At 40.6% G+C, this 19,266-nt stretch overlaps 1 protein-coding gene across 1 annotated transcript in view; it reads left to right on the forward strand.

Annotated features, from left to right (window-relative positions):
- ryr2a (ryanodine receptor 2a (cardiac)) overlaps nt 1-19,266 on the forward strand; it is a 222,034-nt gene that overhangs the window by 106,433 nt on the left and 96,335 nt on the right. Inside the window, exons 17-25 of the mRNA XM_053639919.1 lie at nt 501-634; nt 2,552-2,793; nt 3,050-3,242; nt 4,030-4,246; nt 5,958-6,062; nt 8,673-8,776; nt 13,137-13,220; nt 14,401-14,560; nt 16,456-16,603. Coding sequence (XP_053495894.1) covers nt 501-634; nt 2,552-2,793; nt 3,050-3,242; nt 4,030-4,246; nt 5,958-6,062; nt 8,673-8,776; nt 13,137-13,220; nt 14,401-14,560; nt 16,456-16,603 — 1,387 coding nt within the window. The remainder of the gene's footprint in view (nt 1-500; nt 635-2,551; nt 2,794-3,049; nt 3,243-4,029; nt 4,247-5,957; nt 6,063-8,672; nt 8,777-13,136; nt 13,221-14,400; nt 14,561-16,455; nt 16,604-19,266) is intronic.

Raw genomic sequence — 19,266 nt, forward strand, 5'->3', positions numbered from 1 at the left:
GTCTGAGACTGATGTCCAGCCATGTTGTCTATCAATTATATGGCAGTCCCATAAATCCCAGCTGCTTCAGATGACTTCAGCATTGTGAGTGATGGGTTCTTCGATGCTTTAGAACAGATTAAGTGATTCTGCCTCATCCGGACTACTGCTGCAGATTTTGCCAGAACAATAATATCCGAAGAGCTTCCATTACTCGATAAGGATGCAGGAGTCATGGCCGGGGTTAATCTAGGAAAAGATGGCCGTTTGTGGGCATGTAGTACCTGCTGCCTTTGCTGATTGTGTCGACAATGAAAAATATCTTGTATTACAAATAGATAGTCACTCAAGTTTGAAGAAAGTGAAAATGAACATATCGTGAACACGCCTGCAGTTACACATTCGCTTCTAAATGCTTAACTGAATAACGTGTTAAGTTAGTGTGCATGCACTGGTAACTTAATGTGTGTAGAAGCGTGTTAAATGCTTGTAAGACTTTGATCCTACATGTTCTCTCTTAGGTCCTGGACGTGCTGTGTTCTCTTTGTGTGTGTCATGGGGTGGCAGTTCGCTCCAACCAACACCTCATCTGTGATAATCTGCTCCCGGGGAGAGACTTGTTACTGCAAACACGCATGGTCAACTACGTGAGCAGGTACATCCATTTTTACGAGCACCATTACACACACACACACATCATCATCATCATCATTATGGTAATTCATCTTTTTAAGGTCAAACAGAGGTGAACAAAGAGTCCTTTGTGAATTGGAAATACACATTAAGTATCAGAGTTACTATGTTAATCTTATAACCTATTATAAAGAGGATGACAATCTACGACATGAATTTATAATCAGTATAATCATTGCACTGCAGTGTGTTGCTGTACTGAGAATAACCCATCACCTAATACAGTTGCAATCAAAATTATTCGACCCCCAGTGCAAATCAGGTTTATTGTCAAAAATTACAGACTTTCAGCTGTTTGCGATGAACAGATCAAACAAAAGCAATTGAAATAGTTCAACACGACGAATTCTTCAAGTGGTTTCCCTAAATTCAACTGAAAATGCAACTTATAATGATTTCTCCAGTTTCAAAATTATTCAACCCCTTCATGGCAAGCTTCTTTAGTACTTAGTAGAGCACGCTTTTGCTGTTAAGACCTGCTGCAAATGATATGCAGAGCTTCTGGCAGCGTTCCTGAAGAATCGTAGCTCATTCCTCATGAGCAATGGCCTTCAGTTCAGTAATATTCTTGGGTTTGCGTGCTGCAACTGCCTTCTTCAAATCCCACCAGAGATTTTCTATGGGGTTGAAGTCAGGTGACTGTGATGGCCCTGTAGAATCTTCCAGGAATTCTTCTGCAACCAAGCCTTGGTGGAATTTGAGGTATGCTTGGGATCATTGTCCTGTTGGAAGGTCCAATGATGCCCAAGCTTCAGCTTCCTCACAGATGGCATGACGTTTTCTCCTAGGATTTCCTGATACTTCAATGAATCCATCTCGCCTTCCACACGCTGCAGGTTTCCAGTGCCAGTGGATGCAAAGCAGCCCCAGAGCATCTCTGAACCACCACCATGCTCGACTGTGGACAGAGTGTTCTTTCTTCATTCTTCTTCCTCCAGACGTACCGCTGATCCATCGTGCCGAAAAGTTCCAGTTTTGTTTCATCACTCCACAGAACAGAATCCCAAAACTTCTGTGGCTTATTTATATGATTTTGAGCGACTTTTCTCATGCTTTTGGGTCAGTAGCGCTGAACATCTTGGAGTTCTGGCATGGAAACCTTCTGCGTTTAGTACGAGCCTTACAGTGCTCTGAAAACTAAGTGCCTGTTGCCACCAAGTCTTGCTGCAGGTCTTTTGCAGTCACTCGAGGGTTTTTCACAACTTGCCTTCTCAGAAATCTGGTTGCAGCCGTTGATAGCTTCCTTTTTCTGCCCCTTCCAGGTATTTCATTTATTTTCTACCCCTAGCCAGTTCAGGTGTTTCATGTGTTCCAGCTCAAGCACACCTGGTCTAACTAATGAAGCCCTTGATTAGTTGTGTCAGGTGTGCTTGAGACAACACCTGTATTGCATGTTTGTGTTGTTGTTGTGAGGGATTTTATTCAGGGGGTTGAATAATTTTGAAACTGGAGAAATCCTTATAAGTTGCATTTTCGGCTGAATTTGGGGAAACCACTTGAAGAATTCGTCGTGTTGAACTATTTCAATTGCTTTTGTTTGATTTGTTCGTTGCAAGCAGCTGAAAGTCTGTAAATTTTGACAATAAATCTGATTTGCAGTGGGGGTTGAATCATTTCGATTGGAACTGTGTAGTAGTTGGTCACAGGTCTGGGCCTCTTAGTTCCACTGAAGTGAAATGCTACAGTATAGAGACATCTTGTACAACGCTGTTCTTCCAGCTTTGTGGCAAAAATTTTGGGAAGGCCCACATATCACCAGGTGTGCACATACGTTCTACGTTCTGTAGAACGGGTTGTGTAGGAACCTTGTACACCAGAGATTTTTCCAACCCAACATTTATACACAGCAGTCACTAGTGGATTTTTTTCAATCCCACAGCATGAGGCCAAACATCTTCCTGGGGGTGAATGAAGGGTCAGCGCAGTACAGGAAGTGGTATTATGAGCTGATTGTGGACCATGTGGAGCCGTTTGTGACAGCGGAGGCGACTCATCTAAGGATAGGATGGGCATCTACACCCGGGTACTCGCCTTACCCAGGAGGGGGCGAGGGCTGGGGGGGCAATGGAGTCGGAGACGACCTTTATTCTTATGGTTTTGATGGTCTACACCTGTGGTCAGGTGAGTGCTAAAGTCACAATTTATTTCGATATAGGGACAAAGAGTTAATGATTATTTTACCCATATGTTCAGTTTACTAATTCAGTCATAAAGGAGTGGTTTGTGGTGCTTTATGTGACAGCTAATGTTAGCTAGCTGTCTGGTCTGTTTTCATGCTCTGGAAAGTTGTACCAGCTTGCTACTTTTTCATTTCCGTCATGCCGGTGTATTTCTTTAGTGTGACTGGGATTGTCGATGTGTGTTTGCTGATGTGCAGGCTGCGTTGCTCGGACGGTCAGCTCCCCCAATCAGCACCTGCTCTGTGCCGATGATGTGGTGAGCTGCTGTTTGGATCTCAGCGCTCCCAGTATCTCGTTCCGCATCAACGGGCAGCCGGTTCAGGGCATGTTCGAGAACTTCAACACAGACAGCCTCTTCTTCCCTGTCGTCAGCTTCTCTGCTGGAGTCAAGTGAGTGCATACTGTATTATCTGGCTGAAAGGCTACATAACGCATATTGGTGTAATAACTAACATATTACAATGTAATAAGGCAAAAAAAAACACGATGGAATAACATGCTGAACGGCTATAAGGGTTACAAAAATATTCTGCAGCTTAGTAAACATCTAAGGCTACATGTGATGATCCATCCTTTGTGTATCCTCCTTTAAATATCACTCTGGCATAATCCAGTGTGCCTCAGTGATGGACAGTTTGGCATGGATGACTCCACAGTTTGTCGTAATGCAATTACCCAGCGTTCCCTGCAGTGCCAGAGAAATTGCTTTATTATTTATTGCATAACTAGAGCACTGACGGGTCAGAAAAGGTCCAGCAAAGAATTCATTCAGCAACCCTGATATTGGATGAACATTAAAGTTATTAACTGTCGAACGGAGAGTTTTAAATAATTGTTTACATCAGCACATTTGCTGAACACGTAGCCTTATCCATCCAATCCCACGTGGTTTTCTTAATACAAGTTTTATTTCATCTCTGTCGTCTCAAAATAAGGTTGAATACTTCAGAATACAAGCAGCGGCCTCTGTCACCTATCTAGGGATTATATATATATATATATAGACAATTACTGTTCATGTAAAAGGTAATGATACGACATCCACAGATTGTTTAGAAGAAGGTGTTGTTTTTATATTGTCTGTTATTTATTATAAGGTAAGTTCGATGGTTCTTTTTATTTTTTTTGTAAGTATGTCTGAAATAAAGATGTGTGTTTCCTTCTTCTTACTCTGTAGAGTGCGCTTTCTTTTGGGCGGTCGTCACGGAGAGTTTAAGTTCCTCCCTCCAACGGGCTACGCGCCGTGTTTCGAGGCTGTGTTACCGCGAGAGAAGCTCAGAGTGGAACATAATCAAGAGTACAAACATGACCAAGGCGTGACCCGAGACCTGCTGGGGCCAACACTCAGCCTGTCCCAGGCTGCTTTTACACCCACACCTGTGGACACCAGTCAGGTACACACTCATACACAGGTACACACTCTTACACAGCACTGAACAGGTACACACTCTTCAGTATGTGTATATATATATATATATATATATATATATATATATATATATATATATATATATATATATAATATATATATATATATATATATATAATATATACACTACTAGTCAAAAGCCTGGTATCTACTTTGGTGTCTACTTTGAAGATGCCAAAATATTCAGTTATTTTGATTTCTTTGGGATTTTTTATCACAACATAATTCCCATAGTTCCACTTGTGTTACTCCAGAGTTCTGATGACTTTATTATTATAAAATGATGGAATAATCACTCATTTAACACACCTGCCAGGTACACACTGTTGTTCTACACATTACTGCTGTACTCAAACCAGGCATACTCTGAAACTCCACCAGCCCTACACACTGCAGAATATACGTCATATACAAGGAGCTCTCCAAGCACAGATTCACTGATTCATTCATTCATTCATTCAACTGTTCGTCATTTAACGTGTACGATAATATTTTGACATGGAGCTTTTTATTTGTGAACTTTCCACCAACAGAAGACATTAGGTCCAAGTCTATATCACGTATAGGCTCACTTGGTGATTAGTTATTGAGGTTTGAACTAAAGCCATTTAATCAATCTGACCAGACAAACAGGCTTATAACTATAAGACCTCAATAAAATTGGTGATAATGGCAGGTTGTGATTTCTACCAGTGTACAAAATAAAAAAACAGCTTCACTGATCCTTCAGACCCCCACTTTGATAGATACTGCCGTATACAACCCTTGCAGACGTTGTGCAGAGTATGCAGAGTAATGGGGACAGATTAGACATACACCGATCAGCCACCCGCATAATATTATGTAAGTCCTCCATGTGCTGCCAGAACAGCTCTGACTCGTCGAGGCATGGACTCCACAAGACCTGTGAAGGTGTGTTGTGGTATCTGGCACCAAGAGGTTAGAGCAGATCCTTTAAGTCCTGTAAGTTTCAAGGTGGGGCCTCCATGGATCAGACTTGTTTGTCCAGCACGTCCCACAGATCAGATTGACATCTGGAGAACTTGGAGGCCAAGCCAACGCCTTTTAAGCACAATTTTTGATGTTCCGCAGACCGTTCCTGAACAGTTTTTGCAGTGTAGCAGGGCGCATTGTCTGGCTGAAGGAGGCCAATGTGATTAGGGAATACCGTTGCCATGAAGGGGTGTACTTCATCTACAGCACTGTTTAGGTAGGTGGGACGTGTCAAAGTAACATCCACATGAATGCCAGGACCCAAGGTTTCCTTTTTTGCCCAGAACATTGCCCAGAGCATCACACTGCCTCTGCATCCTAGTGCCATCTCTTCCCCAGGTAAGCAACACACACGCACCCGGCCGTCCACACGATGTAATAAATAAATAAATAAATAACAAGACCAGGCCACCTCCTTCTACTGCTCCGTGGTCCAGTTCTGATGCTCACGTGCCCTTTGTAGGTGGCAGCCCCATACACAGCAAATCGTCTAGCCATCACAATTTGGCCCCTCATCGACTCAAGGATAATCTTATAGTCTTATTCTCCTGGCAGTGGTTTAATGTTGTGGCTGATGGGTGTGTACTGTAGGTTAAGACAGTGCAGTGGAACACTATGAAATGTGTTTGTGTGTTAATGGATGAAGTTGACGATGAAGTTTGATGATCGCATATGTACTTTAGATCGTGTTGCCCCCTCACCTGGAGCGAATCCGAGAGAATCTGGCAGAGAACATCCATGAGCTCTGGGTCATGAACAAGATCGAGCTGGGCTGGACATACGGAGTGGTGAGTTCATATATATTATATATATATATATATCAATCAATCACTTCATAAGATGTAAAACCAACAAATCAGAAACTTCAAATCTGTGTATATAACCAGATGCTGTGGGGTTTTTTTTTTTGTTGTTGTCTCATATTGAAACTGTAATGTGTGACACAGCTGAGATAATGATACAAACAGACGATGTTTTCCCACATGATTGCTGCATGTCTTGTTGTAATAGCGTCTCCCAGCATGAGAACTCATGTGAGATCGTGAACAGCACTGCACACACATCCAATTTATTAGCCCGACTCTGAAGTGCCGTAAAGGGTTTGCATAAAACGAGTAAGCAGAAAGGAGGCCAACACGGTATTCCTAGTCCTGCTCTCTGCTCCAGATACTGAAAAGACTCTTATTCTATTGTCTTGGCATTTATGAAAGGAGTCCATGGTGTCTGCGCTTTCCTGGACTTGGTACGTTTCCTGACCTGGGATAGGATTGAGGAGTTTTTGCACTTTCTGGTTTGTTGGTAGCATGACGAGCTGCATTATTGTTTTGCCCTAAAAAAGAGGAAAATCGAGGACAGTGAGGGCGTGGCTGTTTGTTACTGCTATAACATATAGGAGAGAACATTAAAAAAAAAAACATTAAAGCGGAAGAAAACACTGCAGATCTTACTGTTATATCAAAATAATGCACTCTTGTATATCATGTGGGTGAAATGCGTCTCAGATATTCTGATGTGGTTTGAGCTATCAGATTTAAATCATGTTTTAAATGCATCTCGCGTACATTCACACCTGTATGTGCTGATCCCTGTGGAATATATGGCTAAGGGTAGAGACCCAGTTTAAGTACTGAATGTTTGTCTGTCAGTGCATTTACATGGACGAGAATAATCCGATATTAACCCGATTAAGACGATACTCTGATTAAGAAACTAGCATGTAAACAGCGATTATTGATGACCTTAATCCGACTAAAGTCATACTCAAAGTAAACACAAATGGAATTAAGACGTGTGGAGTATTCCTGTTTTAGTCGCGTTATCGACGTGCGTTACAGACATGTACACACCTTAATCACACTATTAACGTCGTGTTGGAGTTTTCACCGCATTTTGCGACAGGACACGTACACACACGGCAGCGCTCGACCGTTTGACGGCAAACAAGAGAGCACGGCTGCGTCCCAAACCGCGTACTTACCTACTACAGTATATAGAAGGAGAAATACATGTATTTCAGCTACTATATAGTAGATAAGTACGCGGTTTGGGACGCGGCCCACGGTTTCAAGCCGTCGTCTATTAACACGTATAGCACGACAAATAATTAACCGCACTTGAAGCTTTCGTAAAAAATTAAAAACGAAACACACAAAACTGTATACGGTCCCATAACGAAGACGAACTGTACGTTGATACGTGAAATTCTGGAGGGACGTCGAACGGCGTGACGTGGGGACGTAATGACGTGTACCGTTACTCGATCTATGTTCTATAACGTGTGAAACGGGAACATGAAAGGAGTATTCTAAAAGCGACTCATGTAAACACCTTAATCAGAATATTGTCTTATTCAGAATAAGGTCAGTAATTAGATTATTGCTGTCCATGTAAACGTAGTCAGTGATATTAAATGGATAATTTGTTTGTTAAGTGGTAAAGTACACAAGGAGTCTCTGGATATCTCAGGATTTTATACGCAATATCCTTGTATCCTCTTAGTATGTTAGTTCCTATGAAATTCATTCTCCCTCCTCAGTCTCCCTCCTCTATATCAAATATGCAAACACACACACACACACACACACACACACACACACACACATGCGGATATTCATATATATATTTATATATAAGAGTCTTATTTTCTCTTGTTCTCTCTCTCTCAGCGGTGGTGAAGCACAGATTGGTTTGCAGCTTCGTGATTGGCTGTGTGATCTATTATTGTTACAGCTAATTAAAATCACAGCATGATAGAATGAAGGCTTTCTGCCCCCTCTCTGTCTTTCTGCCTCCTTTTTTTTTCTAATACCTACACACATACTCTCTCGCTCTTTCTCTTTCTCTCTCGCTTAAACACATACACACACATTCAATCACCAGCCACCATCATTTTCACTTTTCTAGTGCAGCTCCCGGAGTTGCCCTGCTCTCTGTCTTTTCCTCCTCTGACACACCTGATTCAGTTCACAGACAGTCTCTTAATTAGTTTAAACAAAGTGTCAAGTACAAAACCACGCAAATGCCAAACTAAAACGCAGTTCTTAGGAGTTTTTAAGCTTTGGTCTTTATTTTTACTCTACTCGTTTACTCTGCTCTACTCTTTCTTTTGTTTAACCGCACCGTTTCGCTGTATTCTTTAAAGAAACCCGACAGAGTTATTGCTGAAGACTTGACAGGGAAGTGTCATTGCGTCATAAATTCTAAGAGCCTATCAGCTGCCAGTATGCAAATGTAGGTCACACAACACCTGGATCTAGATTTCTTAATGAGGACTAAAATACTTGAGTACGCTCTGTATGAAGATGACGTTATCAGATGGCTGATTGTGTTGCTGTCTGTCTGCCTGGTTTGAGGCTGTACTACCCATGGTGCACCACTTGTCTCTGTTTGTCCTGCAGGTAAGGGATGACAATAAGAGGCAGCACCCGTGTCTAGTGGAGTTCTCCAAACTGCCAGAACAGGAGCGCAGCTACAACCTACAGATGTCCCTGGAGACGCTGAAGTACGCTAAACATGCCATGTAAAGTAATAAGTTCAGTAATAAATAGCAAAGCGATTTTATCACAGGCTAATCAATGTCATTAAAAAAATGATCGTTTTCTGAATTTATGAATATTAATAATATTAATACACAAATCAGAAGTAGGTAATGACAAATTTAACAAATGGATCTTAGACATTTTAGTAAGGGTGCATGCAGCTCATCACTGTAGGCTTGACTTTAGACATATTATTATTATTATTATTATTATTATTAATTAATTAATTAATCAATGAATTACATTTTTGAAAAGCAGCTTGATCAGCGACTAAAGCGAGTCTTAACTGCATCCTTGAAATGAAATATAAACACAAATTCAAGCACACCATTCTCAGCAACACCTGAGGACACCTGGCAGGTACACACTCCTACACACTATGCACCTTGACACTCTACACAGTCCTACACACACTCTCTCCCAGGCTGTATTCACACCCACACTTGTGGACACCAGCCAGGTACACACTCCTACACACTACATTTAGATGTATTCCATTGAAATGAGGCGAATACGTGTGGGGTAAAATATGAGGAGAAACTTTTACTCCGACGGAATGTTAATGGTTAAGGGTGGCACAGCGGCACTGGAGGTAGTGTTGCTGTCTCACAGCTCCAGGTTCCATCCTGAGCGCAGGTTACAGTCTCTGTAGAGATTCACAAACATGCCACTAAATAGACTGGGTATGCTAAATTTCCCCTAGGTAGGAATTATTTAGAGAATTTGCACAGTTGTGGTTCTCTGCAATTAGACTGGCGTCCTGTACAGGATTTATTCCTGCTTTGCCCCCCAGGGTTCCTGTTATAGGCTCCAGATCCACGACCCTCACCAGGATAAAGCGGTTACTAAAGACGAGTGAATGAAGGAATGTTAATATTTACCTGGCTTGCTCTAGGGTCCAATTGGTGGCCACCATCTTGGTGGTTCCAAGATTTGACCAGCTAGCCCAGTGTCTTAATCGCCGAGTCAACACTGTGAGCTCGGTTCCACCTTAGACTTGGTTACAGAGTGAATCACGAGTAGAAGCGGTCCACTCCTGAGGCTTGCTTCTCATTTTCAGAGGCACCTCATTTGCTAATCTATGAATATATGTACAGTGCTGTGCAAAAGTCGCCCTATTTACATTTTAATACAAATTTTGTCTTTGAGGATTATTTTATAACTTCTGCGTTATTGGGTCAGTAAAAAAAATGGACTTTTCTAGCAAAAAATGTTACAGAAAAATGTTTGCATGGCAGTAAAGAAAGTAACGTGTTATATATTAAGCCCTATCCAGATAGGATTAAATTACATAGGGTCCTGGGGTAATGTCCTATTTTACAGGTGCTACTCTGTCGTTTTATGTTTGTCCAGCTTGACACATTGGAATTTTTGTCCGTCCGCCTCATAGAAAATGACGTGCTGAACTACTTACTGTTTTTTGACAACCTTTGTTTTTATCTTAGATTTAGTTTTAATTTGTGAAACAATTTAGCATGAGATATGCACAAAAACAACAACAACAAAAATGCTTTTTCACAGCACTGTATTATCTTTAAGAATTTTGCTATATTTTCATGTAGGATAGAGTGACATGACGCTACAAAACCATACTGTCTCGCTTATCAGAAATGTGTAGAAGGAATTTCTCTGTGTTAAAACAAACCTCTGGTTATGATGAGTGTCCCTCCCCAAAATCAACCCTGGGGTGAAAGTTCCCGAACGCTATCCAGTGTTAATTGTTGAAAACGCCTGTTCAGATTCTAAATCTTTGAGTATATGAGAGTGTGAAGGAAGCTCTTGCTGTAATTCATGTGTGTGCATCGCTGCATGCAGTTCATCACTCACCCCATGTCATGTTACAGAAATGAGGAATTTAGCTTTCTCACTCTCCCTCCTTCTTTCCTTCCTTCCTTCCTTCCTTCCTTCATCCTCTCCTCAGCTCCAGCTGGAGTTCATTACTCCTCCATTGAGGCAGCTCCATGGGTGTGTGTGTGTGTGTGTGTGTGTATACAAATATCTGAGATACGCTGAGTTTTTTTTTCCTTTTTCGTATGTTTCCATGTAGCAGTTTGATGCCTCTTGGCTCTTCTCTTAATTAAATGCTGTATCTGGTAATGAATGCCGATCGATGCTGGGGATCATGCTGGGGTGACACACTCCACTCTCAGACTCACTCTTCTCCATCACACTCACTCTAATACACACTAGAATGCCATGTGAGACAGATCATTACACATATGCACTCACGAACAGAGACGTTTTGTTGTCATTACACAAAACAACAGTATATATCATATTATATTTCATTTGTTTGACTTAGAATAACACGCACAACGTACAGGGACCTCCACTAATATTGGCACCCTTGGTAAATATGAGCAAAGAAGGCTGTGAAAAATTGTCTTTATTGGTTAACCTTTTGATCTTTTGTTCCAAACATTCACAAAAACACTCTGCTCTCATCCCAACACAGGTTTATCAAAAAAAAACAAACATGTTTAATGTTTAAAATGTTTGTTAAATATAGGTGTGCAGCAATTATTGGCACACCATGAATTCATATGAGAAAATATTTTTGAAGTATATTCCCATTGATATTTTACTCTTTTTTTGTTGTTGTTTACTACACCTGGGTGACTAGGAACAGGAAATTGTTCATCCATGAGTTTCTGTTTCACAGGGGTATAAATATGAGGTAACATATAGGCCAAATCCCCTTGGTCATTCATAACAATAGGTGAGATCGAGGAATATAGTTGTGATGTGCGGCAAAAGGTTGTTGAGCTTCACAAAATGGGAGGAGGCTGTAAGAAAATAGCACAAGCATTGAAAATGCCCATTTCCACCATCAGGGCAATAATTAAGAAGTTCCAGTCAACTGGAAATGTTATGAATCAACCTGGAATTGGACGTGTGTCTGTATCGTCTCAACGCACTGTGAAGAGGACGGTTCGAGTGGACAAAAAATCTCCAAGGATCACAGCTGGAGAATTACAGAAGTTAGTTGTGTCTTGGGGTCAGAAAGTCTCCAAAACTACAATCTGAAGTCACCTACATCACCACAAGTTGTTTGGAAGGGTTTCAAGAAAAAAGCCTCTACTCTCATCCACAAACAAACTCGAGTGTCTTCAGTTTGCCAGACACTACTGGAACTTCAAATGGGATCGGGGTCTATGGTCAGATGAAGCCAAAATAGAGCTTTTTGGCAATAAACACCAGAGGTGGTTTTGGTGCACACAGAGAGGTAGCCATATGGAAGAGTATCTCATGCCCACGGTTAAATATGGTGGTGGCTCTTTAATGTTTTGGGGCTGTTTTCCTGCTGAGGACCTGGACATTTTGTTAGGATACATGGCATCATGGACTAACAGATATTAAATGAAAACCTGACTGCCTCTGCCAGAAAGCTTAAAATAAGCCATGGTTGGATCTTCCAGCAGGACAGTGATCCAAAACATACATCAAAATCAACACAAAAATGGTTTACTGACCACAAAATCAAGGTCCTGCCATGGCCATCCCAGTCCCCTGACTTTAACCGTATAGAAAACCTGTGTGGTGAACTGAAGAGGAGAGTCCACCAGCATGCACCTTGAAATTTAAAGGATCTGGAGAGATTCTCTATGGAGGAACGCTCTCAGATCCCTTGCCATGTATTCTCCAACCTCATCAGACATTATAGGAGAAGACTCAGAGCTGTTATCTTGGCAAAGTGACATAGCACAAAGTAAAAGGGTGCCAATAATTGTTGCACACCTATATTTAGTAAAGATTTTTTTGTTTGATATCGATGAGCGCAGAGTATTTTTGTGAATTCTTTGATCAAAAGATATACCTCGTATAATTAAACAATAAATTACATTTTTCAAAGCCTTCTTTACTCATATTTACCAAGGGTGCCAATATTAGTGGAGCGCACTGTATCAAGGTGGACAACAAGATGAAAAAAAGTCATGTTAATCTCTAAGGCATTTCTGCGATACATACTATGTATCACAATATACACAACAATTCCCCAGCCGGTTGCATTAAAAAAACAATGCTGCTTTATTTAATACGTCATCAAAAAATATATATATAAATAATCTATCACAGTATCCACAGTATGACAGAAAATGATTTATCAGAATATTATACCATCATTTTCCCCAGCCCTACAGCATATGTACATAGATTAAATTAGAAACCTTCATCCCTATTCCTTACGGAATAAGGAAATAAGGTTAGGACGTATAATAAATCAGGTTTACAGTTCCCCATCAGTAGAAGTTAACAGTTTATATCACTCCTGTGGAGCAGGAGCTCATTGTAATGACATGCTGTGTTCTCTTGGTCCTGCAGGACTCTGTTGGCTTTGGGTTGCCATGTTGGAATGGCAGATGAACGAGCCATGGAGAAAGTCAAACGTCTCAAGCTCTCGGCCAAGTGAGTGTCTTTTTTTGGAAAGCAAAGTTTCTGCTCATTCAACCACATTTGCGCAAATTGGACAAAAGCTGATTAGCAGTATGCGGTAATGTGTCTTAAAATATCTTTTCTGTATTATAAAGGGTGTCCCCAAAGTCTCCGTACATAGGGGGAGTGAACACTTTTTAGCAAAATGTAACTTTATTTACAAAACAGCTTGTACACGATCAGCATTTCTTTGGAATCACACACCGAGCCGTCTCTCCCAACTTTGGCTCCCGGTTTGCCAACAGTGTTGTGTGTGATGTGCTTGCCATGTGTCCTGTTAAAGTCCCATCACAACCTTGCGACAGCCATGAGGATGATTTCAATACGTTCTTCTTAGGCTGAATTTATATATATATATATATATACAGTGAGGGAAAAAAGTATTTGATCCCCTGCTGATTTTGTACGTTTGCCCACTGACAAAGAAATGATCAGTCTATAATTTTAATGGTAGGTTTATTTGAACAGTGAGAGACAGAATAACAACAAGAAAAATCCAGAAAAACGCATGTCAGAAATGTTAGAAATTGATTTGCATTTTAATGAGGGAAATAAGTATTTGACCCCTCTGCAAAACATGACTTAGTACTTGGTGGCAAAACCCTTGTTGGCAATCACAGAGGTCAGACGTTTCTTGTGGTTGGCCACCAGGTTTGCACACATCTCAGGAGGGATTTTGTCCCACTCCTCTTTGCAGATCTTCTCCAAGTCATTAAGGTTTCGAGGCTGACGTTTGGCAACTCGAACCTTCAGCTCCCTCCACAGATTTTCTATGGGATTAAGGTCTGGAGACTGGCTAGGCCACTCCAGGACCTTAATGTGCTTCTTCTTGAGCCACTCCTTTGTTGCCTACCATTAAAATTATAGAATGATCATTTCTTTGTCAGTGGGCAAACGTACAAAATCAGCAGGGGATCAAATACTTTTTTCTCTCACTGTATATATATATATATATATATATATATATATATATATATATATATATATATATGGGGGTTGAGTGTAAAGGATATACAGTATAAATGCCATTAAGTTGATTGTTGTATATTGTGGGTTCAGTTAGCAGTTTCAACACTTTTGATTACAGGACCTTTCTGTAACTGAAAAGTGTGTGTGTGTGTGTGTGTGTGTGTGTGTGTGTGTGTGAATGAAGATATGAGCTGTCCAGTGGCTATAAACCCGCTCCTATGGATCTGAGCCACATCAAACTCGCCTCTACACAGGAGGCCATGGTGGACAGACTGGCTGAGAACGCTCACAACGTGTGGGCCAGAGACCGCATTCGCCAGGGATGGACCTACGGCATCCAGCAGGTAGGAGTGTGTGTGTGTGTGTGTGTGTGAGTGTGAGTGCTAACTACTTTTATGAGGAAGGAGTTTCCCTGCAGTCTGCCAGCCAGAGCAAGAGATGATCATAGTGAGACAGAGACAGATGCAGAAACAGGTTCCGATAACAGAGCCGCCTGTCATCTGATAGAACAATTAGCATCACCTAGAGCTTTCCTTAGCGCAGGACAAAGTGCAGAGAAATAGAAAGAGACAAAAGAGAGAAGCAGAAGAGTGATGACTCTGTGTCTGGGTGCCATTACTGTTGTCACAGTTATTCATGGAAGGCATTAAGGTTTCTGCGCCGGAGCATTTCTAAAACGATCCCGACACTCAGCATCATCTGACAGCACAATCGGCACACGTCCGGGACGCTCTGACAAAACAGAGCGCATGGCTCATCGTAACTCATACCTTATCGCATTATACCCTGACATTTAGGTGCAAAATAATCATTTGACTCATAGCGCTATTGAAATGATAATAATAATAAATAGTTTGGGTAGATGACAGTCGGAATAGAGTCAGTGCCTGAAGCGAGCAAATACTCACCAGTGTGAACCAGTATACGTACCAGTATATATGTCGTGCTATATATATATATATACAGTATATATAAGGTGTCGAGAACCTTTTCTTCACATAGCTGGTGTGGACTCAACTGTTTTTAACGGTTAATTGCTGATGGTAGATTTATAAAGTGTTCATTCAAAACATGAGACTGGAATAAAATTTGACACGGAGTGATGAGTGTTTGCGTGTCAACACACCAACGTGAGACCAAGCTTCAGAATCTCAAGTAATATATTTATGGAATTCATTTGAGTGCCCTTTCTTTCTTTCTTTTTTCTGTCTTTCTTTCTTTCTTTCTGTCTGTTTTTCTGTCTGTCTTTCTTTCTTTCTGTCTGTCTGTTTTTCTGTCTTTCTTTCTTTCTTTCTTTCTGTCTGTTTTTCTGTCTTTCTTTCTTTCTTTCTTTCTGTCTGTTTTTCTGTCTTTCTTTATTTATTTATTTATTTCTATCTTTCTTTCTTTCTTTCTGTCTGTCTGTCTGTCTGTCTTTCTGTCTTTATTTATTTATTTATTTCTCTTTCTTTCTTTCTTTCTTTCTGTCTGTCTGTTTTTCTGTCTTTCTTTCTTTATTTATTTATTTATTTCTGTCTTTCTTTCTTTCTTTCTGTCTGTCTTTCTTTCTGTCTTTCTTTCTTTCTTTCTTTCTGTCTGTCTGTCTTTCTGTCTTTCTTTCTGTCTGTCTGTCTTTCTTTCTTGCTTTCTTTCTGTCTGTCTGTCTTTCTTTCTTTCATTCTTTCTGTCTTTCTTTCTTTCTGTCTTTCTTTCTTTCTGTCTGTCTGTCTTTCTTTCTATCTTTCTGTCTGTCTGTCTTTCTGTCTGTCTTTCTTTCTATCTTTCTGTCTGTCTGTCTTTCTGTCTTTCTTTCTTTCTGTCTGTCTGTCTTTCTTTCTTTTTTCTGTCTTTCTTTCTGTCTGTCTTTCTTTCTGTCTGTCTTTCTTTCTTTCTTTATTTCTTTCTTTCTGTCTTTCTTTCTGTCTGTCTGTCTTTCTTTCTTTCTGTCTGTCTTTCTGTCTTTCTTTCTCTATTTCTGTCTTTCTTTCTGTCTTTCTGTCTTTCTTTCTTTCTTTCTTTCTTTCTGTCTTTCTTTCTTTCTTTTGTTTCTTGTAAAACAAACACATTTGGCAGTCAGAAATATGACCGAGTACGGTATAAGGGACAATCAACAGCAACCCCTCATATCTTTTGGCTTCATTATTTCTTTAACGTCAGCACTCGCAACATCTTTTACGACTTTATCGAGCTGCAAACATTGTGCATATGGAATACTGTCATATCTGATTGCCTTTCTCGTGCTCTTTGCCTCTTGCTGTAGGATGTGAAGAACAAGAGGAATCCACGGCTGGTGCCTTACGCTCTTCTGGACGAGAGAACCAAGAAATCCAACAAGGACAGCTTGCGAGAGGCTGTGCGCACGTTACTAGGTTACGGATACAACCTGGAGGCTCCTGACCAAGACCACGGTATCCACCTTATTTTCAGCCTATTCAAAGTTCGTCCTACTAGATCAGTGTTTCTCAACCCGGGAGTCGTGGACCCCTAGTGGTCCATGGTGTAATTGCAGGGGGTCGGTGGGAAAATATATTCAAATAAGAGATGTTTTAAAATGAACCAATTTGGTTATTCGTGCATTCACAAATATCACGTTAGCTGAGCTGACGATCGTTCACTGATGGATTTATTTGAAATTTATTAATTTATTTTCACAGGAAGCACATGTTAATCTTCACCCTCATCGTTTGGTAGCTGTTGTATGATAAGAGAGAGATGATTGGTGGGTGGGAATTGGCAGGGAACCAATTTGGGAAGGAAATAAATTCAAAAAAGGAAAAATCAAGCCACAGACCAAGTACAAGTTAACGTGATCACACTTACACTTTTAGAAAACCAAGATTAACTCTCGAGTTCTTTGGCTTGGCTGTTTGGGTGGGTGGGGGCGGGGTCATGTAAAATAGTTTATGTGTATCCTACAATAGCCTGTTTCCTTATCAAAGAGAGCTCCAAGTAGACCCGTTTACGAAGCTAAGGAACCTTAACTCTGCCGGGAACCGTGGTACAGGTAGTGCAGTTATGTACAATTTAATCATTAAATGTACCGTAATGCTAATACATAATGCTAATCGATACTTGAACACGACCAACATTTCTAGAGAACACACCATAGAAAAGTCTCCTCTATAGGCTTTACTGTTAGTGCGACATGATTGTCTTCAATTTAGAAAAATCAAAATCACCCATGTTTTTTTTGTTTGTTTGTTTGTTTGTTTGTTTTTTTTCTTTTCCATAGCACGTGTAATTTTAGGGTGTAGAAGTAATGAGAACAGCACTCTGGTGTCTGTCGTCATCACCGGATGTAGCGTATCACGTTTGACAGTGACATTAATACTGTTATCTATAAAGCCTTGTCAAATTAGCAGTAGTCATTTTCAATGAAAGACTAGAGCAACTACGGTTCTGCTCGAGTCTTTTTATCTCAGAGTCCTTCATTTCCTTTCATCAGGACACTTTAGAGCAGGGGAAAACTTTTTTAATCACCTGCAGCCGGAAGGTTCGTATTGGTGCATTAATCAACACTGTTTTATTTGAAGTCTAGTATGTTGTGTATATGCATTTTATTGCATGCTTCAATTTATGGACTCTATCTAACAGAGCAGTTCTACAGTATGTGTGTATATATATATATATATATATATATATATACTCAATAGCTGGCTGTATACAGGTCAGTTCATAAATAATACAATACTGTCATTTTACAGTCATTTGTATTATTTGGGCTCTTCACTGCATTTGATATATCTACGGATATATCAATGACTCCTTAATGACCGGTACAGAAGAGGAGATTTAATTCAAGCTTATGTAAATATATACGTCGTAGAAATCGGACGCATAAGGACTATAAGTACAGGTCATATTAAAAGCTGAAGCAAAGCGGTGACTGGAGCATGCACGTGAGCATGCTGTTGTGACTAAGTGGTAGCTGGGGGGAGGAATGGAAGTGCAACACGATCATGGCTGTCAATCCTGACATGGCGTGTATTTCCGGGAGTGCTCTAGGGTCCTGAGGGAGTCTGGATTTTTTTTTTTTTCCTCTCTCGTGTTTACCTTCTTACGCTGCAGGTTTTGTTTGAAATCGATAACCGCTTGAAATCTGACACACACATACATCTCTAGACGCCTCCCTGGTGATGCTCTTCCTGTCCTATAATATAGCTGTTTACAGTTTCTGCTTGTTTTTTTTTGGTTTGTTTGTTTTTTAAAGGTTTTTGCTTTTAGTCTTGTATTTAGTATGTGACGTGACTTCATTTTAACGGCATTCTACTTTTTGGCTGTGTTATTTTAAGCTGTATGTTTTGATTTTTGTTGTTGTTGTTGTTGTTGTGTTGCAAAGTCTGTGATTCCCTAAATTCTGATGGATTTGAGGATTTTTTTTCCCCCCAGTTCATTCATGGCCATTTCCTGCTAGCTAGATCACAGTTTCCCAACCTTGTTCCTGGACTAACGTCCGTCCTGTACGTCTTAGTCTTTTCCCTGGTCTAATGCACCCACTTTAACTCTGTTAATTATCTGATTAGTTGAATCAGGTGTATTGGAAGCAGGGAAGCACTAAAATGTACACAGATAGGGTGTTCTCCAGGACCAGCACTGGGAACCTGTGTGCTAGATATAAATCTCTGTGATTAGAACTTTGCAAGAGCGAAACCTTAGATAGATGGGGGTTTTTTTTCCTTCAGATTTTATTCGGCTGCTGCTGGAAGATAAGCGATTCAGTTACTCTGGCAACCGATCATGGCCACACATTTGTGTTTTGAAAGAGGATGAAGAACAACCAACGAGAGATTGTCGTAGGGTGTTAATTTCACGCGTCCCTTCATAAATAAAACACTCGGGGGGCATGCTGTTATCAGAAAGTAATTGACGACGGGGTGGTGATGTGGCCTGACTGGAAGTGGATTCAGTGTTGCTACCTCGAAGTTGATTATTTTCATATAACATCACAACTAGAAGTGTAACATTCCTCTTTTATACAACGGTTAGCTCCGGTCTACTAATTTGATTAGTCGAGCGGCGTTCCAAGAGTGCTTTATATTTACTATAATCGCACTGGGATGTTTCACTGTGT

Source organism: Ictalurus furcatus, chromosome 13, assembly GCF_023375685.1.
Source record: "Ictalurus furcatus strain D&B chromosome 13, Billie_1.0, whole genome shotgun sequence".
NCBI classification, from domain to species: domain Eukaryota; kingdom Metazoa; phylum Chordata; class Actinopteri; order Siluriformes; family Ictaluridae; genus Ictalurus; species Ictalurus furcatus.